General features: G+C 47.9%; 1 protein-coding gene across 3 annotated transcripts in view; it reads left to right on the top strand.

Annotated features, from left to right (window-relative positions):
- The window catches only part of PRKAG2 (protein kinase AMP-activated non-catalytic subunit gamma 2), a 321,755-nt gene that overhangs the window by 98,099 nt on the left and 209,469 nt on the right, over positions 1 to 14,187 (top strand). Inside the window, exon 1 of one of the 3 annotated variants that reach the window (XM_075827367.1) lies at positions 13,600 to 13,692. The exons of 1 other annotated variant lie outside the window; for it this stretch is intronic. In XM_075827367.1, coding sequence (XP_075683482.1) covers positions 13,684 to 13,692 — 9 coding nt within the window. In that variant the 5' untranslated portion in view covers positions 13,600 to 13,683. Of the gene's footprint in view, positions 1 to 13,599; positions 13,693 to 13,991; positions 14,092 to 14,187 lie in introns of those variants that run through there. One more of the 3 variants, XM_075827368.1, reaches the window with a different exon arrangement.

The raw sequence follows: 14,187 nt of genomic DNA, 5'->3' as shown, positions 1-14,187 counted from the left end.
GGGGGGGTTGGGGGCTGCATGGCATTACCTACAGGTGGGGTTTAGGGCTGTATGGCGTTATCTCAAGGGAGGGTCTGGGGCTGTATGACGTTATTTAAAGGGGAGGGCTGTGTGGCGTTATCTACAGGGGGCTGTATGACATTATCTACAGGGGGGCTGTATGCCGTTATCTACAGGGGGAGGGCTGAATGGCGTTATCTACAGGGGGAGGGCTGTATGGCGTTATCTACAGGGGGAGGGCTGTATGACGTTATCTACAGGGGAGGGCTGTATGGCGTTATCTACAAGGGGGCTGTATGACGTTATCTACAGGGGGCTGCATGATGTTATCTACAGGGGGCTGTATGGTGCTATCTATAAGGGGCGCTGTGTGTCGGAATCTATAGGGAGGCACTATCTACAAGGGGGGGTTGTGTGATACCCAGGGGAGGGTGGGGGGCCCAGTCAAAAGTTTGCTATGGGGCCCAGTCTTTCCTAGTTACGCCCCTTGGTCTTGTCAAATCTTTATATACTTTGGGAAAGAGGTACAATGTAGGTATGTTTGTAAATTGTACTTTTAAATCCTCCAAGATTGTTTTGGTAATAATATTGTTAGGGATCTGCCAGGTACTTCATCTAGCTACACTCCTGGGATTAATCAATCCACACCTGAGGCCAGACCTGTTCGACTGACACCTTCTCCCACCAACCAGGGTGGCAGGCTCAGGAGTGGGAGAGCCTATCGCGGCCTGGTCTCTCGGAGTTAGCTCCGCCCCCTGCCCTTTATTACCTGCCCTGTGCTCTCCCTCAGTGCTTGTAATTCTTTTGGATTCCTGGCCCCACTGCTGCTTGCTCCAGCCTGCTTCTGCCGTGCTTCTGCCTTGCTGCAGTTCTGCTTGACCTGCTTTGCTTGCCCTGGCTTGCTTCTGTCTCCGTGTCCGCTCGGGTGTACTCACTTCGTCCTGGTCCTGACTGTTCGTTCGCCGCCCCGTTTCCTCGTGGCGTCCCGTGGCTACTGCCCCTTCCCTTGCGTGTTCCCTGTTTGTCTTCCTGTGCACTTAGCCAGCGTAGGGACCGCCGCCCAGTTGTACCTCGTCGCCTAGGGCGGGTCGTTGCAAGTAGGCAGGGACAGGGCGGTGGGTAGATTAGGGCTCACTTTCCCTTCACCTCCTTCCTGCCATTACATAATTACAAGCCCTTACCTAGTCTACCATTTCTCCTATGCTGACGCTATCATGGACCCCCTTGAGACCCTGACCCAGCAGATGCAGGGCCTCTCCCTACAGGTCCAGGCCCTGGCCCAAAGGGTCAATCAGGGTGACGCTGCTTTAGTAGTACCCCTCACCTCACCTCTAGAACCCGACCTCAAGTTACCTGACCGGTTTTCAGGGGACCGTAAGACGTTTCTCTCCTTCCGGGAGAGTTGCAGACTGTATTTCCGCCTAAAGCCCCACTCCTCAGGTTCCGAGAACCAGCGGGTGGGTATCATCATATCCCGACTCCAGGAAGGGCCCCAAGAGTGGGCCTTCTCCTTGGCTCCTGACGCCCCTGAACTTTCCTCTGTTGATCGTTTTTTCTCTGCCCTCGGACTCATTTACGACGAGACTGACAGGACTGCTTTAGCCGAGAGTCAGCTGGTGACCTTACGTCAGGGTAGAAGACCGGTTGAGGAATACTGTTCTGATTTTAGGAAGTGGTGCGTAGCTTCTCAGTGGAACGATCCGGCCCTAAGGTGCCAGTTTAGGTTAGGATTATCTGACGCCCTGAAGGATCTGCTGGTTAGCTACCCCTCGCCTGACTCCCTTGACCAGGTTATGGCCCTAGCAGTACGACTTGACCGACGTCTCAGGGAACGTCAGCTAGAACGCTTCAGTGTGCTCCCCTCTGACTTTTCTGCGATTCCCCCCGAGGTCCCGTCTCCTCGCCCCTCCACGGAGGACTCGGAGGTACCTATGCAACTCGGGGCCTCCATGTCCCCTCGACAACGTAGGGAGTTTCGCAGAATGAATGGTCTCTGCTTCTACTGTGGGGACGACAAGCATCTACTGAACACCTGTCCCAGGCGCAAGAATAAGAAGCCGGAAAACTTCCGCGCCTAAGTGATCATCGGGGAGGTCACTTGGGCGCACAGGTATTTCCCGTTAATGTGAAACGCAATAAAATTTTGCTTCCCTTTCAGGTCTCGTTTGCTGGCCGGTCTGCCACGGGCAGTGCTTTCGTGGATTCTGGCTCATCTGCTAATATCATGTCTGTGGAATTTGCTATGTCTCTAAAGATGCCTTGTATTGATTTACCTTATCCTATCCCTGTAGTAGGAATCGACTCAACACCCCTTGAATAAAAATAGAATATAAAATTACTCAGAAAAATAAATAAAGACAATCATAGTCTTACAAGCCATCGCATCGACCCAACAAGGCCCAAGCCACACATGTCCTACAAATTGCTACAAAAAAAACAACAAACCCCCTAAAAACAAATCTACCACCTCTACATAGGTAAATAAATGGATACCACTGGCAATGTTCAATATGAAAGAACCCACACTATAGAGAAGGGACAAATTCTACCTTTTTATTGAGACCCAATGGAGATTGAGAACGTAGCTTGACAATCCAACGACATTCAATTAGTTCCAAACGTTTAAATAAATTCCCTCCTCGAGAACCCAGAGAGAACCTATCAATTCCATGAATTTTCAAATCTTGCCACCTACCCATATGTCTTTCTCTGAAGTGTTTGGGTATTTGTTTCGAGTTAATAAGTTTGTCCCTATCTTGGGGGTCCAATTTGGCTGCCGCCCTAATATCCTTGGCGTGTTCTTGAATCTGCACTCTAAACTCTTGTGTGGTCATCACAACCTATTGGCACATTCAGGAAAAATCTTGCCAATGTACACATAATAAAGTGTCCACTATAAACCATGTGTTGACAAGAACATGTTCAAACCAAGTTACCAAGTTTGACTTGGTGCATTGACACACAATAATCAGTAAATGAACTACAAACAAGGGGTACAATTAACACAAAAAGTATAGAAAAATACAAACTTTATTTGGAATACAAACAATTTAAAACATGAGTCATGCAAAGCATGAAAGAGACGTCTGTCTATGCAGAAAGCATGTATAAGTAATAATGCAACAGGGGCATGAAATACACAGCAAATGGAAATAGAACACAAATGTGTGTTTCTGTAAGGCCATGGAGATCCCTAGGTACTAGGTGAAACCACATTTAAAGTTACAGGTATAGTATATAAATGACAATCAAGATCATCAGTAACGTGAAGGAAAAGGCCTAAACAGAACTGCATAAAAAAGATGATGGAACATACCCATGGTATTGCCTCTGCAAAGAGAGAGACGTCAGACCCGACACGCGTTTAGGCGGAATGCCTTCGTCCTTCACGTTACTGATGATCTTACTCGATTGTCATTTATATACTATATTTGTATCTTTACACAAGGTTTTACCCTTTATCTAGGGATTTCCATGGCCTTACAGATATACACATTTGTAGGTCATATATCTTGTGTGGTCATGCCCACATATATCAAACCACAGGGGCACGTAGCATGATATATCACCCCAGTGGTCCCACAATTGATGAAATGCACAATTTTGGATTCATCGTATCCTGACGAATCACAAAATGTGTCAGTCCGCACAATCATGCCACATATAGAGCAATGGCCACATGGAAAAAGAGACCCATTCTGGGCCCGATGAACCAAAAAGTTTAGGGCAAGGAGATACATAATGGCTGTGTACAAGCATATCTCTTAATGCTTTGGTTCTTTTCACCACCATCAGTGGTCGATTGGGAAGAACACCCCTCAAATCGGGATCAGATTGTAAAATTGGCCAGAATTGTGAAAAAATCTCATTCAAACTCTGCCACTGGATGTTACAATCAGTAATGAATCCTACCCTATCACCCTTAGGTCTACGTAACTTTTGTAACAGCAAAGTGTCACGGTTAGTACTCTTGGCTCTTTGGCAACCTTTCTCATTGCCCATATTTCTATAGCTACGTTGTCTGAATCTTCGTTAAAGATTTGAGGCCTGTTCTTCAAAATTTCCATGAGAGTCACAAACTCATTTTGCCCTCAGAAATTGACCTGTGGGGATGGAATGCACAATGTGAGGTGGATGAAATGAGGAGGCGTGCAATAAAGAATTAACCGCTCTTGCTTTCCCGAAGATGGTTGTACTTAAATGCCTATTGTCCAGCACAGCCAACTTGATGTAGAGAAATTCCGTTTGTTGCTTACTAATGGAATGAGTAATTTGATATTTATATGGATTTGATTCAAAAGAAGAATAAATTAATCTAATTCTACGCGGGAGACCTGCCAAACGAAAAGAACATTGTCTATGAACATCATCCATGTGGCTACCTGGCTACTCAGACCATCCATAAGGTTCTGCACAATCTCACGATCCCATAAGCCTAAAACCAGATTGGCATACGAGGATGCACATGTTGCCCCCATCGCAGTCCCCCTACGGTGTAAATAATATCTAATAATAAAATAGTTGTGACAGAGTACAGATTCCATCAGTAAGACCAGTAACTCCACCAGGTCTTTATATAAATTCCTCATTTCCAAAAAGAACTTTACAGCCCGTAGGCCATGGGTTCAATACATGTGTAGAGTGACTCAAAGACACCAGGTACATGTCCTCCTCCAAAGTTATACCATCCAAAAGTTTGAGAACATACGCTGAATCTTGGACATTAGAGGGCAAACTCCCTACACTAGGTCTTAAATAGAAATCCAAGAAACGGCAGACAGTTTCACATAGAATTCCACATCCTGACACTATAGGACATCCTGGGGGTCTTGTCAGTGGCGTAACTACAGCTGTAGGAGCCATAGCGGCTGCTACGGGGCCCGCAGCATGCCATGGCATGGGCCCCCCTTCCCATGGCCGGAGGCTCTGCTAGCAGCCTCCTGCTAGAGGCTCCTGCTACAGCGCGACGCCACTGAAAAGGTTGTTCCTACAAAAGACATGCATCCCCTATCCACAGGAAAGGGGATACATGTGGGATCGCTGGGAAAGTCCGAAAGTCCCTCGAAGTTCTCCATGACAGACCTCGGACTTCCGGAGTCTGTCGGCAGCTCCATAGAAATTAATTGTGCACCGGTCGCGCTTGTGCGCATGCGTGACCAGCGCTCCTTTCATTTTTATTGAACTGTGCAGACCCCGGAAGTCCGAGGTTTGTCATGGAAGAACTTCGGGGGACTTTCGGTCCCACGGTCTCCTTATCACTGCCAGCGATCACACATGTATCCCCTATCCTGTGGATAGGGGATGCATGTCTTCTGTAGGACAAACTATAGGCCGTTTTTTGGGGGGGGGGTTGGGGGCTGCATGGCATTACCTACAGGTGGGGTTTAGGGCTGTATGGCGTTATCTCAAGGGAGGGTCTGGGGCTGTATGACGTTATTTAAAGGGGAGGGCTGTGTGGCGTTATCTACAGGGGGCTGTATGACATTATCTACAGGGGGGCTGTATGCCGTTATCTACAGGGGGAGGGCTGAATGGCGTTATCTACAGGGGGAGGGCTGTATGGCGTTATCTACAGGGGGAGGGCTGTATGACGTTATCTACAGGGGAGGGCTGTATGGCGTTATCTACAAGGGGGCTGTATGACGTTATCTACAGGGGGCTGCATGATGTTATCTACAGGGGGCTGTATGGTGCTATCTATAAGGGGCGCTGTGTGTCGGAATCTATAGGGAGGCACTATCTACAAGGGGGGGTTGTGTGATACCCAGGGGAGGGTGGGGGGCCCAGTCAAAAGTTTGCTATGGGGCCCAGTCTTTCCTAGTTACGCCCCTTGGTCTTGTCAAATCTTTATATACTTTGGGAAAGAGGTACAATGTAGGTATGTTTGTAAATTGTACTTTTAAATCCTCCAAGATTGTTTTGGTAATAATATTGTTAGGGATCTGCCAGGTACTTCATCTAGCTACACTCCTGGGATTAATCAATCCACACCTGAGGCCAGACCTGTTCGACTGACACCTTCTCCCACCAACCAGGGTGGCAGGCTCAGGAGTGGGAGAGCCTATCGCGGCCTGGTCTCTCGGAGTTAGCTCCGCCCCCTGCCCTTTATTACCTGCCCTGTGCTCTCCCTCAGTGCTTGTAATTCTTTTGGATTCCTGGCCCCACTGCTGCTTGCTCCAGCCTGCTTCTGCCGTGCTTCTGCCTTGCTGCAGTTCTGCTTGACCTGCTTTGCTTGCCCTGGCTTGCTTCTGTCTCCGTGTCCGCTCGGGTGTACTCACTTCGTCCTGGTCCTGACTGTTCGTTCGCCGCCCCGTTTCCTCGTGGCGTCCCGTGGCTACTGCCCCTTCCCTTGTGTGTTCCCTGTTTGTCTTCCTGTGCACTTAGCCAGCGTAGGGACCGCCGCCCAGTTGTACCTCGTCGCCTAGGGCGGGTCGTTGCAAGTAGGCAGGGACAGGGCGGTGGGTAGATTAGGGCTCACTTTCCCTTCACCTCCTTCCTGCCATTACATAATTACAAGCCCTTACCTAGTCTACCATTTCTCCTATGCTGACGCTATCATGGACCCCCTTGAGACCCTGACCCAGCAGATGCAGGGCCTCTCCCTACAGGTCCAGGCCCTGGCCCAAAGGGTCAATCAGGGTGATGCTGCTTTAGTAGTACCCCTCACCTCACCTCTAGAACCCGACCTCAAGTTACCTGACCGGTTTTCAGGGGACCGTAAGACGTTTCTCTCCTTCCGGGAGAGTTGCAGACTGTATTTCCGCCTAAAGCCCCACTCCTCAGGTTCCGAGAACCAGCGGGTGGGTATCATCATATCCCGACTCCAGGAAGGGCCCCAAGAGTGGGCCTTCTCCTTGGCTCCTGACGCCCCTGAACTTTCCTCTGTTGATCGTTTTTTCTCTGCCCTCGGACTCATTTACGACGAGACTGACAGGACTGCTTTAGCCGAGAGTCAGCTGGTGACCTTACGTCAGGGTAGAAGACCGGTTGAGGAATACTGTTCTGATTTTAGGAAGTGGTGCGTAGCTTCTCAGTGGAACGATCCGGCCCTAAGGTGCCAGTTTAGGTTAGGATTATCTGACGCCCTGAAGGATCTGCTGGTTAGCTACCCCTCGCCTGACTCCCTTGACCAGGTTATGGCCCTAGCAGTACGACTTGACCGACGTCTCAGGGAACGTCAGCTAGAACGCTTCAGTGTGCTCCCCTCTGACTTTTCTGCGATTCCCCCCGAGGTCCCGTCTCCTCGCCCCTCCACGGAGGACTCGGAGGTACCTATGCAACTCGGGGCCTCCATGTCCCCTCGACAACGTAGGGAGTTTCGCAGAATGAATGGTCTCTGCTTCTACTGTGGGGACGACAAGCATCTACTGAACACCTGTCCCAGGCGCAAGAATAAGAAGCCGGAAAACTTCCGCGCCTAAGTGATCATCGGGGAGGTCACTTGGGCGCACAGGTATTTCCCGTTAATGTGAAACGCAATAAAATTTTGCTTCCCTTTCAGGTCTCGTTTGCTGGCCGGTCTGCCACGGGCAGTGCTTTCGTGGATTCTGGCTCATCTGCTAATATCATGTCTGTGGAATTTGCTATGTCTCTAAAGATGCCTTGTATTGATTTACCTTATCCTATCCCTGTAGTAGGAATCGACTCAACACCCCTTGCTAATGGTTATTTTACTCAGCATACTCCTGTTTTTGAACTCCTGGTTGGCTCCATGCATTTGGAGCAGTGCTCTGTACTGGTGATGCAGGGATTATCGTCTGATCTGGTTTTAGGCCTTCCCTGGTTGCAGTTGCATAATCCCACATTTGATTGGAATACTGGGGATCTCACCAAATGGGGTAATGAATGTCTGATGTCATGTCTTTCTGTTAACTCTATTTCTCCCCGGGAGGAGGTAAACACACTTCCTGAGTTTGTTCAGGACTTCGCCGATGTGTTTTCTAAGGAGGCCTCCGAGGTGTTGCCCCCCCATAGAGATTACGATTGCGCTATCGATTTGGTGCCTGATGCCAAGCTTCCTAAGGGTAGGATATTTAATCTTTCATGTCCTGAACGTGAAGCGATGAGGGTGTATATCCAAGAATGCCTGGCCAAGGGTTTCATTCGCCCCTCGACTTCTCCTGTAGGTGCTGGCTTCTTCTTCGTGGGGAAGAAGGATGGTGGTCTTAGGCCGTGCATTGATTATCGTAACCTGAATAAGGTCACCGTAAGGAACCAGTACCCACTTCCTTTGATTCCGGATCTTTTTAATCAGGTTCAGGGAGCCCAATGGTTTTCTAAGTTCGATCTACGGGGGGCATATAACCTTATCCGCATCAAAGAGGGGGATGAGTGGAAAACTGCGTTCAACACACCCGAGGGTCATTTCGAATACCTGGTCATGCCCTTTGGGTTGTGTAATGCCCCTGCTGTCTTCCAGAATTTTATTAATGAAATCCTGAGAGAGTACCTGGGTAATTTTCTTGTTGTGTACCTTGATGACATACTGGTGTTTTCCAAGGACTGGTCCTCCCACGTGGAGCATGTCAGGAAGGTGCTCCAGGTCCTTCGGGAGAATAATCTGTTTGCTAAGACTGAAAAATGTGTCTTTGGGGTACAGGAGATACCATTTTTAGGGCAAATCCTCACTCCTCATGAATTCCGCATGGACCCTGCCAAGGTTCAAGCTGTGGCGGAATGGGTCCAACCTGCCTCCCTTAAGGCGTTACAGTGTTTTTTAGGGTTCGCCAACTATTACAGGAGATTTATTGCCAACTTCTCGGTCGTCGCTAAGCCTCTTACGGACCTTACCCGCAAGGGTGCCGATGTCCTCCATTGGCCCCCTGAGGCCGTCCAGGCCTTTGAGACTCTCAAGAAGTGCTTTATCTCAGCCCCCGTGCTGATTCAGCCCAACCAAGAGGAGCCATTTATTGTGGAGGTTGACGCTTCCGAGGTGGGAGTGGGGGCCGTCCTGTCCCAGGGTACCAGCTCCCTCACCCATCTCCGCCCCTGTGCTTACTTCTCTAGGAAGTTTTCGCCCACGGAGAGTAACTATGATATTGGCAACCGCGAACTTCTAGCCATTAAATGGGCTTTTGAGGAGTGGCGGCACTTCCTGGAGGGGGCCAGACACCAGGTAACGGTCCTTACGGATCACAAGAATCTGGTTTTCCTAGAATCGGCCCGGAGGCTTAATCCTAGACAAGCTCGGTGGGCACTATTCTTTACCAGATTTAATTTCTTGGTTACCTATAGGGCTGGGTCCAAGAATATTAAGGCTGACGCTCTGTCACGTAGTTTCATGGCCAATCCTCCTTCCGAGAAGGATCCCGCTTGTATTTTACCCCCTGGTATAATCGTCTCTGCCACGGATTCTGATTTAGCTTCTGATATCGCGGCTGATCAGGGTGCAGCTCCCGGGAACGTCCCTGGGGACAAACTGTTTGTTCCCCTGCAATACCGGCTGAGGGTACTCAGGGAAAACCATGACTCCGCTCTATCCGGTCATCCTGGCATCTTGGGCACCAAACACCTCATTACCAGAAACTATTGGTGGCCTGGGTTGCCTAAAGATGTTAGGGCTTACGTCGCCGCTTGTGAGGTTTGCGCTAGGTCCAAAACCCCTAGGTCCCGACCTGCGGGCCTACTACGTTCCTTGCCCATTCCCCAGAGACCTTGGACCCATATCTCCATGGATTTTATCACCGATTTGCCTCCATCTCAGGGCAAGTCGGTGGTGTGGGTGGTAGTCGACCGCTTCAGCAAGATGTGCCACTTTGTGCCCCTTAAGAAGCTACCTAACGCCAAGACGTTAGCTTCTTTGTTTGTGAAACACATCCTGCGTCTCCATGGGGCCCCAGTCAATATCGTTTCTGACAGAGGGGTACAATTTGTTTCCTTATTTTGGAGAGCTTTTTGTAAAAAGTTGGAGATTGATCTGTCCTTCTCCTCCGCCTTCCATCCCGAAACCAATGGCCAAACGGAAAGGACCAACCAATCCCTGGAACAATATTTAAGGTGTTTCATCTCTGACTGTCAATTAGATTGGGTCTCATTCCTTCCCCTTGCTGAATTTTCCCTGAATAACCGGGTCAGTAACTCGTCAGGGGTCTCCCCGTTTTTCTGTAATTTCGGGTTTAACCCTAGGTTCTCCTCCGTCTCCCCTGGTTGTTCCAATAATCCTGAGGTAGAGGAGGTTCATCGGGAACTGTGCACTGTCTGGGCCCAGGTTCAGAAGAACCTAGAGGCGTCCCAGAGCGCACAAAAGATTCAGGCGGATAGTAGACGTTCTGCTAACCCCCGGTTTGTCGTCGGGGATTTGGTCTGGTTGTCGTCCAGGAACTTGCGCCTTAAGGTCCCGTCCAGGAAGTTTGCTCCCCGATTTATTGGACCTTATAAGATCATTGAAGTCCTCAACCCTGTATCCTTCCGTCTGGAGCTCCCCCCATCCTTTCGCATACATGACGTCTTCCATGCCTCCCTCCTTAAACGCTGCTCCCCGTCCTGGTCCCCCTCGAGGAAACCTCCTGTTCCCGTTCTCACCCCTGAGGGGGTGGAATTCGAGGTGGCCAAGATTATGGACAGTAGGATGGTCCAGGGCTCCCTCCAGTACCTGGTCCATTGGAGAGGATACGGGCCGGAGGAGAGGACTTGGGTACCTGCCCGTGATGTTCACGCTGGGGTATTGATCAGGAGGTTCCACCTCCTCTTCCCCACTAAACCGGGTCCCCTTAGTAAGGGTCCGGTGGCCCCTCATAAAAGGGGGAGTACTGTTAGGGATCTGCCAGGTACTTCATCTAGCTACACTCCTGGGATTAATCAATCCACACCTGAGGCCAGACCTGTTCGACTGACACCTTCTCCCACCAACCAGGGTGGCAGGCTCAGGAGTGGGAGAGCCTATCGCGGCCTGGTCTCTCGGAGTTAGCTCCGCCCCCTGCCCTTTATTACCTGCCCTGTGCTCTCCCTCAGTGCTTGTAATTCTTTTGGATTCCTGGCCCCACTGCTGCTTGCTCCAGCCTGCTTCTGCCGTGCTTCTGCCTTGCTGCAGTTCTGCTTGACCTGCTTTGCTTGCCCTGGCTTGCTTCTGTCTCCGTGTCCGCTCGGGTGTACTCACTTCGTCCTGGTCCTGACTGTTCGTTCGCCGCCCCGTTTCCTCGTGGCGTCCCGTGGCTACTGCCCCTTCCCTTGCGTGTTCCCTGTTTGTCTTCCTGTGCACTTAGCCAGCGTAGGGACCGCCGCCCAGTTGTACCTCGTCGCCTAGGGCGGGTCGTTGCAAGTAGGCAGGGACAGGGCGGTGGGTAGATTAGGGCTCACTTTCCCTTCACCTCCTTCCTGCCATTACAAATATCTGGGGAAAAACAGTCTCAAGGATATGGAACAAATTTGTTTTGAACTTTTCAGTTGGGTTACAATGGAGTTTTTCGTAAAAATTTACGTCTCTTAGTTGTCTATTCACCTCGGCTTCCTATAACTCTACTGGCCAGACCACCACATTTCCACCCTTGTCTGCCGGTTTGAAGATAAAATCTTTCATACTACATAGCTGTCTCAATGCCAACCTTTGTTCTTTAGATAAATTATCATGTTCACGTCTGGGTTATAGTTTACGTATTTCCTCCGTAACCAACTGTACAAACATTTCTATGGATGGACTTAAAGACAAGGGGGGAAACGTGGTGGATCGGCGATGAATATGTTGAGGGAATTTGCGATCACTCACCTCTTGTTCCTCCAGCAACAATTCTAGTACCTGGAGCGCTTCCAATTCCTCTTGGGCTACAAAAGAGGCAGGGACATCATGTTTAGAAAACTGTTCTTTAAGCAAAAGTTTGGGAGAAAAAAGAAAAGTATCTTTTATGGTCACTAAAGGGTCAAACCCAGACACTGGGCTGAATGAAAGACCCAACGATAGTACAGATATTTGGGCTGAGAAAAGGTATTTATCTGAAAGATTATTTACCTTCTTTTGAGAACTCGATCCATCTGGATTTTTCAGCTCCCTTTTTGTTGGAGTAACCTTTGTCTCATAACGTCTGGGTCTCTGTCTATTTGTCTGATTTCTTGATGAATTTGAGTTCACACATTCCAATGAAGATGTAGAGTCAGTTTTTTTCATTCCTGATTCACACGCCGATTCCATTTGTAGACTCTCTGATGTTGGAAATCTTACACATCCCGCTGAAACTTCCTGGCTTTTATTTCCCTAATATCCTTTTCCCACTTTTGATATCGCCTTCCTCAAACCCTTTTAAAGCTTCATCAGATAGCTCCGCCTTGAGCTTATCCTGTAAGGGTATTATTTGTTGGTCAATTTCCTCCAAGCGTTTTTTCTCGTAGCCGATCAATAATTCAATGAAAGTGCGAGAGCGCGATTTAGATGCTTACATGCCTCAACGTGTCATTGTCAAAAGGAGAGATTGGAAACACCTGCACACGCAATCCAAGTGGAATTAATTCCTTATTCAGATAGTATTCCAAGGCCGCTTTGTTCCACAACATTTTTATGCATTTTAATTTTTTAAGAAGATCTTTAAGGAGCTTCTGGATAGCTAAAACATCATGTGGCACACCTTGAACATTCACAGTGGTAGCCCCGTTAAAAACACAATCAAGCTGAGAGAGCCATTCCACTTCCCTATTGTGAAAATCGATAGACCGGGTGGGACACGCTGTAACACAAAGATTACCAATTTTTTTTAAAATGCATAACTCCGACAAATGTCTAGATAATTCACTTTTAAGTTATTTTTGTTTGATTGGAGCCTTAACTCTAGGTAACCAGACACAGATTAACTAAACAAACTCCTTCCACTGTAAAAATACCTACACCTATTTGCTTAAGTAGACTTTCATAGGATGAGTCCAACCTTTTTTTTTAAAGGGAATGTGTCATAAGAAAATTACCAATTGTTTAAATCAAGTTTTTATGTTAAAATATTTTTTTTTTATACGTTTTGGTGATTTTTTTTACATTTTCTATGTCACTAACTATATTAAAAATAATCCTAAAATTCTGCAGTTTTCACTCTGGCCACTGAGCTTCACAATAGACTAACACTTCCTGTTCTGTTGAGATCACTTCTCAGCAGCCATCTCATTATCATCACAGGCAACATTACAATGACAGGTAACACCTATATATAGATAACACAGGATCCACCATAGACAATAGGTGATAGACACAGCTCTCCTCCACCTCCTCCCTGCACAATGACCTCTGCACGTTACAGATAATGCCTAGAAAACTCTCCCATAGAAGTCAATGTCACAAGTTCCTATGGTCCATGTGGCTGCTGTAAAGTATATCTCTATATTCTGTTAATAGACGCTCAGGCAAGATGGCTGCCCCATAATCATGTACAGAAAATAGAACAAAATAAAAAAATCTACAATCAAAAACGAAAAACAGATTAGAAAGAAGGATTATGTTTCTCTATCTGGTTTTAATCAGGAAAAAAAAAACTATATGTCGTACAGTTCTTTTAAGTGTCCCTTTTAGATTTTGGGATAGTAGCTCCACCTAGTCTACCTCTTGTATTTCAACTGTTTACTGATAACAGAACTGAGTGGGGGTATGTTGACAGTGTGACCTATACACTCAGTACAGGAATATGTTCACATTCAACACTCAGTAAAACTGGTGGACTCACGTAGGAGTTGTACAACTGAACCCAGGTCTCTTCAGAAACTTCAGATCTCACTATGAAGCAGGTACTATTTATTATACATCATGTAATATTATTTAATAGAAGGGTTACGAATGGTGTGGAGTTACAGGAATTACACAGATGTCTTGTTGCAATTGGCCGCTTCCTTAGTAGTAAGAGTTAATGTAACAGGTTGCTGCGTTGATGTAACAGGATCTTCCAGTAGCTCTGATACATTTTTGGCACAGGAATGGGTGGATGGGACTGACGGCCTGTAATATACAGATACCTGAGCCGTCCACTTTCCCCTTACTTTAGACTGTGAAGGGAACTAGGAAACACATGCGGCATTGATGTCCATCTGCTGCAGGCACAATAATGCAAGTAGGAACCCAGGAATACAGTGATATTATTCACTCATTGCTTCCCATAGACATTTCCAGCTACCGCGAAGATATCTCAGGTCTGTAATTTAGAAGCATATTTTCTTAATATAGCTGGCATAGGAATTGCACAACTAATGGTTGCTTTTTCATAGCTGGGTGAGGAAAATAGTGGC

The sequence above is a fragment of the Rhinoderma darwinii genome, chromosome 5, assembly GCF_050947455.1.
Source record: "Rhinoderma darwinii isolate aRhiDar2 chromosome 5, aRhiDar2.hap1, whole genome shotgun sequence".
Taxonomy (NCBI): Eukaryota; Metazoa; Chordata; class Amphibia; order Anura; family Rhinodermatidae; genus Rhinoderma; species Rhinoderma darwinii.
The sequence above is the reverse complement of the archived record's forward strand: the minus strand, read 5'-3'. Positions and strand labels throughout refer to the sequence as shown.